Genomic DNA, 15267 nt, shown 5'->3' with positions numbered 1-15267 from the left:
TGCACCAAACAAGTCACTTTGAAATATTGTTGTTTTTCATACAAATGTTGGGTGACCTCCCCCTCAAAACACAGAGACATGATCCTCCCTTATTTCCCTCTGGTGGTCCATTCCATAAATACTGAAAGGCCCCTAATCTAAAATAAATCTTTTAAAAAAACAATTAGAGCCAAAGTAGATCACTGGGGCTTAAAAGTCACCGAGAAGAAAATATCAGCCAACTTCAAATATTTCACTTTAGATAATCAGCCTTGTTACATTAAATCTTGCATGCTGCACATAAGTTAAATGTCCAAATACGTTTACACACGCACGCACGCGCACGAAGAAAAACAAGCTGATATCATGATCCTCTGCAGCAGGTGATCAAAACCACCCAGAACACAGTTACCCAGGGTGCAATTTGTCCCCGAAGGGTGGGGATGAGAGATTTTCCCCCTTCTAGTTTACATATCCCTGCCTCTACTGAATCATTTCTCATTTTCAGATTCAAATTTCAGATGTTTTCTCCAGTTAGAAATGATTTAGAGGCTTTAAAAGCAATTAATTTAGTCCTTACTGGGGAACAATTAGGGAATGAAAAGATAAATAAAAAGAATTACTCAAATTCTTCACAATAGGTATTTCTTTCTAAATGTTATGAGGACCATGTGGGGAAGTGGCTTTTAATAACTTCTTAGTGACTATTTCACCAAAGTGCAATCAAAAGCCCACAAAGGAAAGAGAAAGCAGCCATTTCTAAAACCAACTGACTCACACCGACGCATAGTATCACTCATCCATGTTATTGCAGCCAGAAACGCTGTGGGAGTCGCCCTGAAACTAGAAATTCAGGTTCACTACCCTCCATGCATGACCTGATTGGTTGATTCCTAGAAAGAGTTATTAGAATGCTTAACGTGCATGTGCGCTCACAACACACACCACACACACACACCACACACACACCCACACACACACACACACACACACACAACACACACACACACACCACACACACACACACACCACACACCACACCACACACACACACCACCCACACACACACACACACACACACACACACACACCCCACACACACAACACACAACACACACACACACACACACACCCACACACACCACAACCCCACACACACACACACACACACACACACAACACACACACACACACCCACACACACACACACACACACACACACACACACACACACCCACACACACACACCACCCACACACACACACACCACACACACACAACACACACACACAACACACCACACACACCACACACACAACACCCACCCACACACCACACACACACACACACACACACACCCACACACACACACCCACCACACACACACACCCACACCACACACACACACCACACCCACACACACACCCACACACACACACACACAACACACACACACACCACACACACACACACACACACACACACACCACACACACACACACACACACACACACACACAACACACACACACACACACACACCACACCACACACACACACACACACACACACAACACCACACACACAACACACACACCCACACACACACACACACACACACACACACACACACCACACCACCCCACACACACACACACACACACACCCACACACAACACACACACACAACACACACACACACACACACCACACACACACACACACACACACCCACACACACACACACACACACCACACACACACACACCCACACCACACACACACACACACACTTAATTGTTCTGTCCCTTAGGTTACTGTTGCCTATTCCCTGCAGGTTTGACCACAGTCAGCACAGGAACGTCCCATCGATACTTCAGGATGACTTACAGTTGAACTCCGAGCAAGACGGCTTTTGGCGGGGGGGGGGGGGGTCTCTTCATGTGACAGATTCAGCTTTTTATTATGTTTTGAGAAAAGCTTAATCAATTAGTGTCAACTTTAAATGAATTGCCAACTTTTGACGGATTATCCGGTTTGAATATTTTTATAAACGACAACGTAAAAATTCTAAATGTGAATATTTTCTAGTTTCTTCTCTCTGGGAAAGCAAATTGAATCCGAGGTTGTCGACAAAAAGGCCTTTAAAAACATGGACTTCTGATATTTTGCTGCTGCAACACGCATTTCCCAATATTTTGGGATGATATCTATCATTTTCATTCATAATTAAATTCCTAAAGTTGGCGATCCAAACCATAGAGACTGTCCTCTGTGAGTAGGGACGGGAGTAAAGCAGCAAATAAGGTGATTAAACATAAGAGCGCAATCTTTCCACATAAGGGTTTTCTTTCGGGGGGGGTTTCCAGTTCTGTAAACGATGGGTTCTCTTTTTAACTTGGATAGGTCAAACAGGACTTTCTTTTACTGTTCCTAATTTTTTACAATTGTTTTATATAATTTTCTAATGAGTTTGTTTTATGTAAAGCACCTTGAATTGCACTGCTGTTGAAAAGTGCTATACAAATAAAGTTGCCTCACGAGTTGATTTTTTTAAACTTTACAACGGTCACGTTCACCGTCAGACGCAACCTTCAGGAAGTGCCAGTAAAGTCTGATTTTAACCAAACCACCATCTTTTTCTACACATAACCAAGGTTTTTTCCTAAACCTAAGCAAACTGCAACCAGTTTAAGACGTGTTTCAACTTAACCTTTACATTCAAATCTGCAACCATTACATTTTCAGGTTGAACTCCCGCCACCACTAGGGGTATAATTGATCAAGCAATCCTGTGGGTGTTATTAGACAGGAACAAATGTCTCATACGGTCATGAGGTTTGGAGGACCTGCTGAAATCATTGTGTCCTCACCATGTCCAGCTTGCCGTCGTGTGCCGTGAGGGCGGACATGCCGTACGTGGACAGGGTGCAGGCTGCCAGGGAGTAGTAGGTGTTCATGGCCGTGCGGTGCTGGTCGTCTCCATGAGCTGTGACGGCAGAGTTAAAGCTGGGCCAGAACATCCACAGGTAGATGGTACCTGAGAAGCACAGCAATAGGACAGCCTTCAATTGGTTTATCCAACTAAATGAGACGGAGCGAGCTATAATTGACAAGTCCAGCTGTCTGACGACATCAGGACTTAGATTTGGGTAAATCCCAGTTAGGGGATGCAATCAAGCCACACTTGGTGTAACTTTTTGCAACTTTTTGCACTTTTATTTGGTACAAAGTCATTGTTTTTCAAGACCCAAAACAAGACCAACAAGCCTTAAGGCAAGTCAGAGTGCTAAACAAGTCATTATGCCTACTTGCACTGCCGGACGAAATGTGACCTACAACAAATCAGAGCAATGGGAGCGACGTGGTCTGTAGGACACATTCAAGTCGGCTTGGTCCGTTTTTGAAACTGAAAGAGATGGCTAACTGGTCACCTACTTTCTCAAATAAGTTCACCGTACTCTAAATTGTGTTGTTGAAATGAATCGCCCTTTGACAGTTTGATCGGAGGTTCGTGAGTCTGGATGCAGTATGCCAGTAAGATTCTGTCACTACGTTCAGTCAGCATGCCGCTCCTCTGTCAGTCATTGTGTTAGACTCAACTGAGATAAATGGTTGAGACTGGTCAAACCGGGGCCTGGCCAGCTGGAAATCTGAGTCAGTATGTGAAGGGTGGCTAGACGAATCTGCCAGAACCAATGAAATATGAGCTTACTGATTCATTGGATTCCTATAGGCTAGACAAACTCATTACCTGCAGTTAACACTGTAGTTGGCGTTTACGGCTTCATATACAATATGTCTGTTGTCTGGAAAAATCAGACTTCATTGCAACACACTCTTAAGGAACATAACGATTCATTTCAAGGATGGGGAGGTCAAAAATCCCCAAAAGCTAGAATTCAAAAGAAGTTTTGAGTCATTGGCTTTAAGACAAAGTCAAATTCAGTTTGTCATCAAATTAACCGTGACTCAAAGCCACACTTCTGTTTGGTATCAAACAAGAAAAAAAAAAAAATGTGAGAGCAGATTCACACTAACTTGTATACAGTATGGAAGGAAAGCATTGCTGCACTCAATGGGTTTGATGATTTGTGTGTCTTAAACCTATAACCGCACCCTTGACACCAATCTTTGGGTGTAATCATGCATAGTTGTGTTTTTAATTGCTCAACTAGAAACATTGAGACCGCATGAAGAAACCACTTGATTGCAACACAAGCAGAATTGTTAATCCGGGTGTAGCTGCTGAAAAACACTCTTCTAGAAAGTAGACAGTAAACTTCCAGCGTTGGTCTTACCAATCATGGCGAACAAGTCCGAATGGTAGACTGAGCAGTTTCTGTGTTTGCTCTTGTCCAGGTTGGGCCGGTACAGGATTCGGGTCACCGTCAGGCCGAAGTAGGCTCCGAACGTGTGGATGGTCATGGAGCCTCCGGCATCCTTGGCCTGAAACAAACAGCCACAATCTGCTTTGAAAAATGATAAATTAGATTCAATTTTGTTAATTAGCCCTTGCAGACTGTGCGGTTTCACACTGCTGATCACAAACCAGACATCACATGGAGATATTTAGCCAATTACTGCAACAGTATGCGTTTTTTGCAACTTACCCCCAGAATGGACAGCAGGATGTACTCGTTGACTGAAAACAATGTGACCTCGAATATCGCCATGACCAGCAGCTGGACGGGGCTGGTTTTCCCCAAAACGGCTCCAAATGAGATGAGCACAGCGCCGGTGCAGAAATCAGCATTAATCATACTGAAAGAAATTAGAGTTTGATAAAAGACATCACTACAGAAGCTTCTGCAGTGCATGGACAAAATAAAATGCATAATGTTGCGTCAGGTTTTTGCTTCAAGTCGATGGATTTTTTTTAGTTTTATAGATTTTTTTCAATCAAGTGACAAAAGCTAAAAGTATGAAGAGAGAGTGACTCGTTTGGGTTTGTTTTTCCAACATGTCTCAGGATATTTGCATAACTGCTCTAAAACGTAAGACCTTAACAAGGTAGTTTACAGATTTTGCATGATCAACATAGTATGTACTGTATGTATGATGTCAGGGTTTGTGCATTTATACATGTACAGCATGATTATATACCTCTCCACCCCGATGTGGATCTTGCCCCCATGCATCCCATGGAAGAAGCCCTGCATGAGCGTAGCCCACTGCAGAGAGAAGGCCGCGATCAGGAAGTTGAAGCCTACGCTGCTGAAGCCGTAGCGCTGCAGGAAGGTCATGAGGAAGCCAAAACCAATGAAGATCATCACGTGCACATCCTGGAAACCTGCACAACGTAGACAACACCAGTTGAGAATATGTAGTTCTTAAGTCAGTGGGACCAATTCTTTGTTAGTCGTGTGTTGCTTCATGTAGTAAAAAGACAAAATGGACCCATAAGACAGAAGATTGAGAGTTTGTTGACCAAGACATGAAATAAAATGTAGTGAAAAACTAGTTCCACAAGGCTCAATTATGGGCCCACTACTTTGAAGCAGAAAAATCCTGAGAAGTTGGAACAAAATGTTTGGCATCGGGCTTTCAAAAAAAAAAAAAAAAAAAAAAAAAAAAAAGATATGATTCATTAAATATCACAATTGCTAAAACATTTCTTGTTGATCAACTAATCCTCAACTTACCATTACACCTCTTAGCTATGATGCAAGTTTCCGTTTACTTGGAAAAAAGTAAAATTCAATACATTTGAATGAAAACAAATTTTGTATCAACCCAGTGATTTGGATCCGCTCCAAAAATCAAATAGGTTCTTGGCCCACGATGCACCCTTCCAAGTTTCATAAGTGCAATTAAATATCCGTAACACTGCGGTCTAATAGGCCTAGTTGTTAAACTTTTAACCTTAGTTATTGTATAAGAATTATTAAAGATGAACTGTCTAACTCGTTGGACGACCTAACATTTCCTTTGATACTATTACAATTAAAAGCCTTGAGCTAAAGTGCCAAAAGCACTTCAGTGATGATACCAGTCATTAAGATTGACCTCATATCTGCTCTTCAAATACCTCTATCAACAAGACACCTGATTACTGCCAACACCAACAACTACTGAGTCACGTGAGGGCTTTGTCATTGAAAACAGCCTCTGAATGAGCGCCGTTGAAGATTTATTCAAAGGGGTAATTCAGGTTCAGCTGTGACTCAACCTGCCCAGCAGTTTTCCTCACTGATATTCATGTTAAGAAACTCATTTTCTTTAAGTCTACTGCCAAAATATAGCTGGTCCACCATGTAAATGACTGGATAATGAACTCAACATGCAAACTGTCCACTTCCTCCCTCATTGTCTTGGTTGGAACAGTTTGTGAGCACTTCTTTCTAACTCTCCTTATTTGTCCCAAACAATAATGCACTGTGCCGAGGCTGCTGTCACCATGGTGACCGTTCATTGGCAAGGCCGGTGGGAGGTGTTGCCAGTGTCCCCATTGGCATTTTGGCCCAGATACACGCGATGATATCCAGGAGGACCCCATACAATCAGAGCAATGACAGGCTCTGCTGGGCAGAAGTCTACGGTCATTTGAGTTGTGATGAAGCTGAAGTTGCTGATGTTCTCATTAAATTTGATCATTTTCAGGCCAAGAAATTCAACATGAGATTGTTGTTTTCCCTAAATTGTTTCACACAGTCAGGACAAAAGTATAAGCTCATTTTGACAATCATGGACAGTAAAACTGACAAAATCTGCTAAATAATTTCTTAGTTGTCTCTTAGAAAAACAGAGTTCACACTATCAAAAAAAAATAAATAAAAAAACAGCCTTGGGGTTTAAGTTATTAAAAAGTCAAACATGAAAATATCAGCATGGCTGGAAGCCACTCTGGCAAAGAGGTAGAATGTATTATGTTATTCCAACAGGCTGAGATAAAATGTAACAGACTTAGAAACAAATTGAAATAGTTAAAATTAAAAACTCTGTGCAATTGAGACTGAGCCCACCAAAAAAACGCTCCAATAGGTAGTTTGTTTAATTGGCAATTACGTCTCATATTAACGATTAAAGTGGCAGCACCCTCAAGTGGCCTCTTAATTATTGCAGAAGCAAAGCAGGAAGTAAGGTTAGCAAATTTGTTTTCCTGGATTGTTCAGTTTAAAAATGCAGAGTTTTGTTTTTACTTTATTAAAAACTGAAGCATAGATGAGTCACATTCTGCGCCACATGCTGAACCAGAAATTAAATAAATCCAACAGATGATTTTAACCCCCATGACGTTCTTGTAACCCTGATTTTGACCCACCCCACAGTCCACTTAAGATTGTTCTCCCCTGTAAAAACGCTCCCATAGGTAGTTGTATGACCTCCGTTTTACTTCAGGTGATCTCTGCAGAGGGAGACTAGCGAGGCATACTCTTTACAAGCTGCCCGGTAACCTGGAGTCTGAACTCTGTTTATTGTACAGTTTTCTCCAAGCGTGCAGGATGGAGGTTGTGTAAACAGTACTGAAACATGAAGGTGAACTTCTGTGTCAGAGCCGGTGACAGATCGGGTGTCTGATTACAGATAGTCTACAGCCACTGACCTACCAACTCCCAGTATATTGGTCATCATTGACTGGGCCTTTTGTCTGTGCATAACAGCAGAAGTGTGTTCTGTTTTATAAAAAACATGTTCGGAAACTGGCTGAAAATGTTCAACTTTGACACAAACTGCAGGTCTCATCCTGCGTTCCATGAACTGTCAATACCAAGACCACGGTCTAGTTAACCGTCACAGCAGTTCAGATGCCCAAATGCAGATTTATGGTTATATGAAAGCTCTACGCATAGCGCACGCCATCTGAAGTTATACCTGTGCATCTCTAAGATAACAGCAGGGCCGGCGTGTATGTTGGCGAGTGTTTAGAGCAAGGCGAGAGATTGAAATTTTTGAACACACTCACGTTAATGAACCTGAATTTCTAGTTTCAGGGCAACTCCAACTTTTCTAGCTGCCATAAAACGCATGACTTAAACCATGTAGGGCCTTATGAGTTGCCTCTCCGTGCCAATGTCAGATGGCATTCTTATGTTCATTTTAGAAATTGTTACTTCTGCCCTTATGTTGGCTTTTGATTGCACTTTTGTAAAATAGTTACAAAAATTCCTATCATCCACTTCCCATATAGTCTTCAAAACCTATTGTGAAGGATAGGAATCATTTTGTGAAGATTTTATCGATTCCCTTACTGTTCCCCAGTAATGTCTTAATTTGTAATTGTAAGGCATCTAAATGATTTCAAATTAAGAAACATGGTAAACCATGAATCTGACAATAAAACTTCATACTGAATGTTTTGAATCGTTACAGTTCATTCTTTGAAAACCACAAACAAAGCCTCTCTCATCCATAATAATTTCTATCACAAATTGTTACTGTTCGGTTTTTAATATAAACTACCCTTGAACCAAGCCTTTCCTCTGGATCCCTTTCTTATCCATCTACTCTCACATCATCCAAGTGAATGGAGCAATTCTTAGTTACACAAGGATGTATCTATTCTCTAACAACCTTGGAACATTGTGAGCTAAACCCTTGTTTGTCACCCTCGTGACACTTTGTTCTTCAAACTTGTTACAGCTTTCAGAATTAACTCAAAGGTCGAGCCAGTAGATGATATAATAAAACCCAAACAGTCAGGATCGGATTATTGTTTTGTCAACCTGCAACACCCTGCAGGTTGTCCAGCCTGAGGTTGTATGCTTTAGTTCCAGTTGAACGATTCAGTGGGTGACAGTTAGCTGCTTGCAGGGCGAAGGGTTGCATGTTGGGAGATTTATAAACGAGATATCCACCCCCCTTTTAGATTCTCCACATAGTTATGTCTTCCTCGGGATGCCACCCCACCTGGGAGCGAGGGGCCCAGGTAACATCTGACAGTGTCTGACCCGTTAGACGCACTCCCACCAACCCCCAGTCATCTTAACTCTAAGGTTAATTTGTTAAGGTGGAAGTATAGAGATAAGGGGCTCAGTGACTTTTAAAACAAAATGTCCCAACTGCATTATTTTTTCAACTACCATTTTATGTTGCATGATTAGATGAATATCCACACTTTAAGAAAAAAGGGTTTAATAAAAACTTTGACATCTGAAATTCAAACTTCACACTACAGGTTCGTTGTGGAGAGATCATGCAGCCTTGTATTGATTGGTTAAGATTTAATTTTAACGTCACTTGCACCGCAATATTGTGTCTTGTACTATAGCAACCGCACTTTACAAAACCTTTGATGCCACTTTACTTTCAGTCTACCTTCCACTCACTGTCTATTGATTGCCTGTTTTTCTTGTGTGTACTTGTTTGGCTTTAATTGAAGAATATGCTGCTGTAACAAGGAAATTTCCCCTCTGTGGATGAATAAAGTATAATTTAATCTAATTAGACAATGCCAGTCATGGACGGATTATGAGACAATGGGCCCGTGGGCTCAGAGACCATCTCTCCTACATAAGGACAGACTTGTGAAGCTGTAGCCTGTTTTTGTGGAGTCCATTTTGTCAACCCCTTCTCACTCCTAACTTGAAAAAGTTACTTAACTAATGTCAAAGGACATTGACCAAGTCTCGGTTTTGGACGCAGTGCGTCGGGAGTGAGACGTTTGTGTCGTCATTTTGAATCTTCTCATGATTGTGGTGTGCGTCTCTTTGGGTGACATTTTGCAGGTGAAGGCCAGGGGGGTGGTGGGGTCCCCAGTCAGTAATCCAGTCACGTCAATGCGCAAAAACTTGTGTGCAGCAAGTTTCAATATGTATGTTTACAAAGCTGTAATGAGCATGTTCCAGCCTGTAATCTGCACCCAATCTTTCCCCTCTAGCCTGTGAGGGAATAAAGTCTTCCCCCCCAAACAATCCATAAAAATCATGAAATTAACAATCAATGATCTGCCTCCATGGGACGGCAGTGGACTGGAAGTCCTCTAGAAAATGTTCACTGAACAAACCTAAAAGAATGAGGCGTGTCCCAATTAGAGAAACCAGAGCTTAGCAGCTTCTCATTGCTTCACACAGAATGTAACATTCTCTCTCTTCCCCCCCCCGACAAGTTTACAAGAACATACATTTCCAATTATGTAAATAGTTGAGGCATGCTTGCAAGAATGGCCCACTTACAGTAAAAGTCACTGAGGGAGCATGTAAGAGAGGAAAGCATCATGTTAGTGTTAGAGAAGTTAGGCATTATAAGACAAGAGCTGTTTGGAAATGACAGTAAAATGTGAATATTCTTCAATGTGAAAAAGTACACAGGAAATGGTTCCTGCCAAAAAGACAGTAGTATTTGGTTCTACTGCTAAAGATTAATCCAAGCTTAAAGTGTGAGAAAAATCCCCCCCCCCCCCATTGAACAATTTTGTGTTGCTCATATAATTTGATCAGGTTGTTGGACTTGGACTAGTCCTGGTCTTGGACTTGTCTTGGACTCGACTTGACTCAGACTCAAACCTTTTTGGACTTGGTCTTGACTTGGACTCGACTAGTCCTGGTCTTTGACTTCTCTTGGACTCGACTAAGGTGGCCTCGACCGCAGCCCTGCAACCGAGTCTCACTGCAGTTCGTGACACGGTCACTTTGTGTGGTCTGTTGATTCGTGTACACGGACACGGAACGTCGTTTTCTTTAGTGGTGGTGAGCACGAATTTGAATGTATTTCAATGGGAAACATCTTTTGTAATCACAGTATGACTATGGTAATGAGTAAAATTGGGCGCAGGGAGGATGGTCGGGGGGGGTGGACGGGTCAAACAACACAGGACTTTCACCCTGGGGACCAGGGATCATGTCCCAACATGTGACGTGTCCTTTCCTGGTTCTTCTTTCCCTAAACCCAACCGTCCCGTTGTTGTTGCACGTCCCGCAGAGACCATGGCCGCCTCCCGCGTGTAGTGTTAGATTAAAAATTAACTTGACCATTTCACAAACTACCGTGAGACCGCGTTGCTCCTTAAAGGTGATATATCCAATAAATCTTCCTCTGTGCCATAACACATAAATGAGCCACAGCGTTGCACCAAAGAGCACCAAACGTGGATTTATCCAATAAAAAGGACCAGCTGTGTTAGAAAATTACCAACACTTTTACAAATTAAGTCATGTACACTGTATACATAATTTTTTTTTGTTTCAGTAGGGATCATATAATTTGATCAGGTTGGGATTATATTTAAAAAGTTTCACTAAAAAAAAGATGAAAGCTGCATCATCAACAGAAACTAAAACAGAAAATTCTGATTTTCCAAGTTGTAGTTAAATATTTCTCGGCTTGTTATGATCCCGTTTTCCTTTAAAGTTATAGAGGTGGAAAGGCATTGAGTTTTGACTTTTTAAATGACTTTTCTCCAAAAAAGTCAAAAACTCATTGATTGAGTAGCTGTACTGTGATTAGTTAAATGCCTTTTGTATTTTAAAAGAATATGCAATGGTCTTGAAGCCTGATCACATTAATATGAAAATCTGCAACATTCCAGTTTAATTGATTAAAGCACCCATTCCTCAATGCTGCTGTAGATGTTAGTTAGCAACCTTACATTCCAAAACTCATTAAGACAGACTGAAATCAAAGCGTCCTGACCCCTGACCCCCGCTGAAACCTCTGACCCCCCCCCCCCCCCCCCCCCCCCCCCCCCCCACCTCTTGACATTTACTCACTTGGGTAGCGGTAGTAGAAGTCGTTGTCATATTCGGAGTGGCCCCCAGACTCGGCGTGGCCCGTGTGCTCGGTGTGGCTCTTGTTATCATGGTTGAACCTGTCGTGCCATTCCTTGGCGTCCGTCTCATGGTCGTACTGCACCAGGACGCCGAAGAGGATGATGAGGATGATCTCCAGGATGAAGCAGATGATCGGCAGCTTCAGCCGCATGTTGGTCGCCGAGTCAGTCATGTCTTCCTCCCCGGTGAGCTGAGGAGAGGCTGCCTGAGGCTCGACCTTGAGGGACAAAAGGGGATTAAAAGATCCAGCAAAGAAAATTAAAACTGTCCGTCTCTCACACACACCCCCAGGGATGTCCTCGGTGCAGAGACAGGAGGCTGGTGTGTGTGAGTGTGGAAGAAGCTCAGACACACACAGAGCTGGTCTTACATTTGTTTTTGTTGGGTCACACCTACTGTAATAGGCCTGCCTCCCCTATGAATAATGGGGAGAACCTTTTAGGCCCTCCCCACTACTACAGAGCTTAAGGTGGACTACTGTAGAGTGCTTTAGCTCATTTTATAAATTAATATAATCTTAATATAATATAATCTCACTGTGTGGCCAAAGACAGGAGTCCTTTTCATAGTATGCACAAAAACTGCCAATTTACTGCACAAGTAGTCACTCGCACTTATAATTAACGTGTAGGAGAGTGTGCTAGCTTATTTTTTTACCATATGACAAGGTCATGAAAATATTTTGGGTGAGACAGGAAGGGAAAGGTGGATGAGCTCGGAGCAGACAGCTGTCACCGAGCCTGTACGGAGATGTGAGCAATCTGTGTGCCATGTATAAATGTCCCGAAGGACATCAAAACCGGATGAGTCCGCACTCTACCTGTCCACGATAACACGATTCAAACACGCGCATGCTATCTTCGCCCGTGGGTTTAGCCGATACTCAACCTCAGTAACCGGTTTAGACCGATCGAGTCATAAAAATGATAACTTTTATTAATAGTGGATGGGTTGTTGGTGAAATAACGTATACTTATTGAGAAAAAGTCTGTACTGCGAACAGCTGAAGTGAGCTGCTGTCGGCTGTTAATCCTGTGCGCATTTACGCATCGTTATCTCTAAAAAAAAAAAGTCTGCTCCAGATCCAGTGATCGTTAATTTCACGATTTTTATGGCGTGGGGGGGAAATGCTTTATTGCCTCATAGTCTAGAGAGGATAGACTGGGCGCAGATTACAGGCTGTAAAATGCTCACTACAGCTTTGAAAAATAAAAACACATTGTATTACTGCTGCCGGCGCCACTGACCACAGCCAGCTCAACATAGTAGTCACCTCTTGCGATCAAGTTGATTTTTTTCTTTGCCTATTTCTTGCCACACATGCTGTCTTTTCAAACATCTTTTACCTACAAACAATTTAAGGGGTCCCATCCCCAAAGTCTCGACTCACAGATTCACGTTGCACGCACACTAAGCTGCTGTTGTTTTGTCTGTTAGTTTTTTATAACTGATTTCTTTTGAGCTCACCATGTTTGCGGTCTGCTGACAGAGACGGTTCCAGGCGGAGGCCAAAAGACGCAAGGGCTAGAAACAGCTGTTTTAAAGTGGATTGGGCCTAATTGGACTCTACCACTACTCGCAGTTTCATGGGAGAGCTTCATTCTTTCTTTAGATCATGTTTCTACTTGATTAATGTTATATCAAGTCATTCTATTTTGGTTAATGTTGAGAAAGATTTTTATTTTGTGGGTGTTTGTTTTGTTTTGATTGTTGCTTGTAGTAAATTATAACTAGTTCTGTTGTTTGTTTACCTCTTTGTGTTCAATCTGGTAGAGATAGTATGTCCCCTGGGTTTCAGGTCAGGTGCTCAACGTTTTCCCAGTTAACAATTTTTGGTTCCCAGAACGTTCTGGGAATGTTTTCTAAAGGTTAGGTTTAGTTTTTGGTTACATCAAACGTTCTCAGAACGTTCCCCTAACGTTATCTTAACATTGCAACCTTTAGAGAACGTTCCCCTAACGTTATCTTAACATTGCAACCTTTAGAGAACGTTCCCCTAACGTTATCTTAACATTGCAACCTTTAGAGAACGTTCCCCTAACGTTATCCTAACATTGCAACCTTTAGAGAACGTTCCCCTAACGTTATCTTAACATTGCAACCTTTAGAGAACGTTCCCCTAACGTTATCCTAACATTGCAACCTTTAGAGAACGTTCCCCTAATGTTATCTTAACATTGCAACCTTTAGAGAACGTTCCCCTAACGTTATCCTAACATTGCAACCTTTAGAGAACATTCCCCTAAAGTTATCTTACCATTGCAACCTTTAGAGACTGTTGCTAATGACTGTATGTTACTAGAGCTTTCACCACTGTGGATGCATGGGGCAGCCATGATGGATTTTGAGCCTGGAGGACTCAGAGGTTGTCTGACTTCCCAACTTGGAAAACCGAGTTTGGGGGGTGTTTCCGACTTGGAAAATCCAACCTCCGCGTACAAATGGAACCACCATGATTAAGCACATTCTGCACGGGTTTTACAATAAACGCAAAAGCCGTAATATCCCTGACCACGGGAAACTGTTGACAACGCTAGCGTGGTTGGGTCATAACTACTGACTTGATGAAGCTTTTATAAGAAGAACATTGCGAGGACACAGATGACATTTTGTACTTTGGTTCCAAAAAACAATCTGCAGGAGCTTTGGAGAGCCAAAGTCCAGAAGACAAGTTTGACATTTCCTTGTTCCAAGCTCACGATGTCTTGCAGATCTCTCTCGTGTAAGAGTTGAGTTATTTTTATCATTTCTAAGCGCTGCAACCACAGTTTGATATGAGCTGTCAGGGCCAAACATACAGAGACCGTCATCAACGAAAACAGTACACACTGGCCAAGAAATATGACACCTAATGCAACCTTGTGGTTTCTTGTTGCGCTTTTAATTGTTTTTTGGTCAACAACTGAGTTTTACGGCTACAAAGACTGAAGATACATTTATTGTTGGTTATAATCTGTCTTTTTTGGGATGTATTGGTTGTAATAAAATGCTAGAATAATGGTTGCGGTATCCTTTATGAGCTACTTGCTGGCCTCAGCTGTTTACTCAACTTGTTACAGAAAACCACAATAGCATAGACCGTTTACTCTGACTTCTACAGTCACAATAGAGGAAGGATGTGGGCATGGCGGAGCCTCTGGCGATTAGCAGACGACGGATTTAGATGTTATAATCTCACTACAGTACAGGCTGGGGCTGTGGTTAAAGGAAGGGATGCATACTGCATATGTCTTCATTTGTCTTTCTTCTGTAAAGTTTGAAAAGAGATGTCACTTACACCTGTATCTGCGTCCTCCATCAGCAGACAGGCTTTTCTTTAGAAAGGTGAAAGAACTGACTGGCAGCAGGAATGTTGTTATGATTTTGGGGAATTCAGACTATTAATGCTTGAGACCACAGGCGTCAAAGACCAGTCATGAACTCTGCAGTGACAGAAGAAAGATCCTGTCTGTCTTCTCAGCATCCTGCTTCATGTCATGTGACAAACTCTGAGCATGTCGCTTTTAATACAGGATAAATCTAGGTTCTTTATCAGGGGTGGCGAATCTGCGGCTCTTGAGCCATATGCAGGCAGCTCTTTG

The 15267-nt window shown here is 42.2% G+C and overlaps 1 protein-coding gene across 1 annotated transcript in view; it reads right to left on the bottom strand.

Moving 5' to 3' along the window:
- Positions 1–12034, bottom strand: part of rhbg (Rh family B glycoprotein) — a 20711-nt gene extending 8677 nt beyond the window's left edge. Inside the window, exons 1-5 of the mRNA XM_032511430.1 lie at positions 11627–12034; positions 5085–5271; positions 4592–4742; positions 4280–4427; positions 2852–3018 (exon numbers count right to left, since the gene is read on the bottom strand). Coding sequence (XP_032367321.1) covers positions 2852–3018; positions 4280–4427; positions 4592–4742; positions 5085–5271; positions 11627–11858 — 885 coding nt within the window. The 5' untranslated portion in view covers positions 11859–12034. The remainder of the gene's footprint in view (positions 1–2851; positions 3019–4279; positions 4428–4591; positions 4743–5084; positions 5272–11626) is intronic.
- Positions 12035–15267: the final 3233 nt, after the last annotated feature.

This window comes from Etheostoma spectabile, unplaced genomic scaffold (genome assembly GCF_008692095.1).
Source record: "Etheostoma spectabile isolate EspeVRDwgs_2016 unplaced genomic scaffold, UIUC_Espe_1.0 scaffold363, whole genome shotgun sequence".
NCBI classification, from domain to species: Eukaryota; Metazoa; Chordata; class Actinopteri; order Perciformes; family Percidae; genus Etheostoma; species Etheostoma spectabile.
Note: the sequence above shows the minus strand (reverse complement) of the source record. Positions and strands in the feature narration are given on the sequence as shown.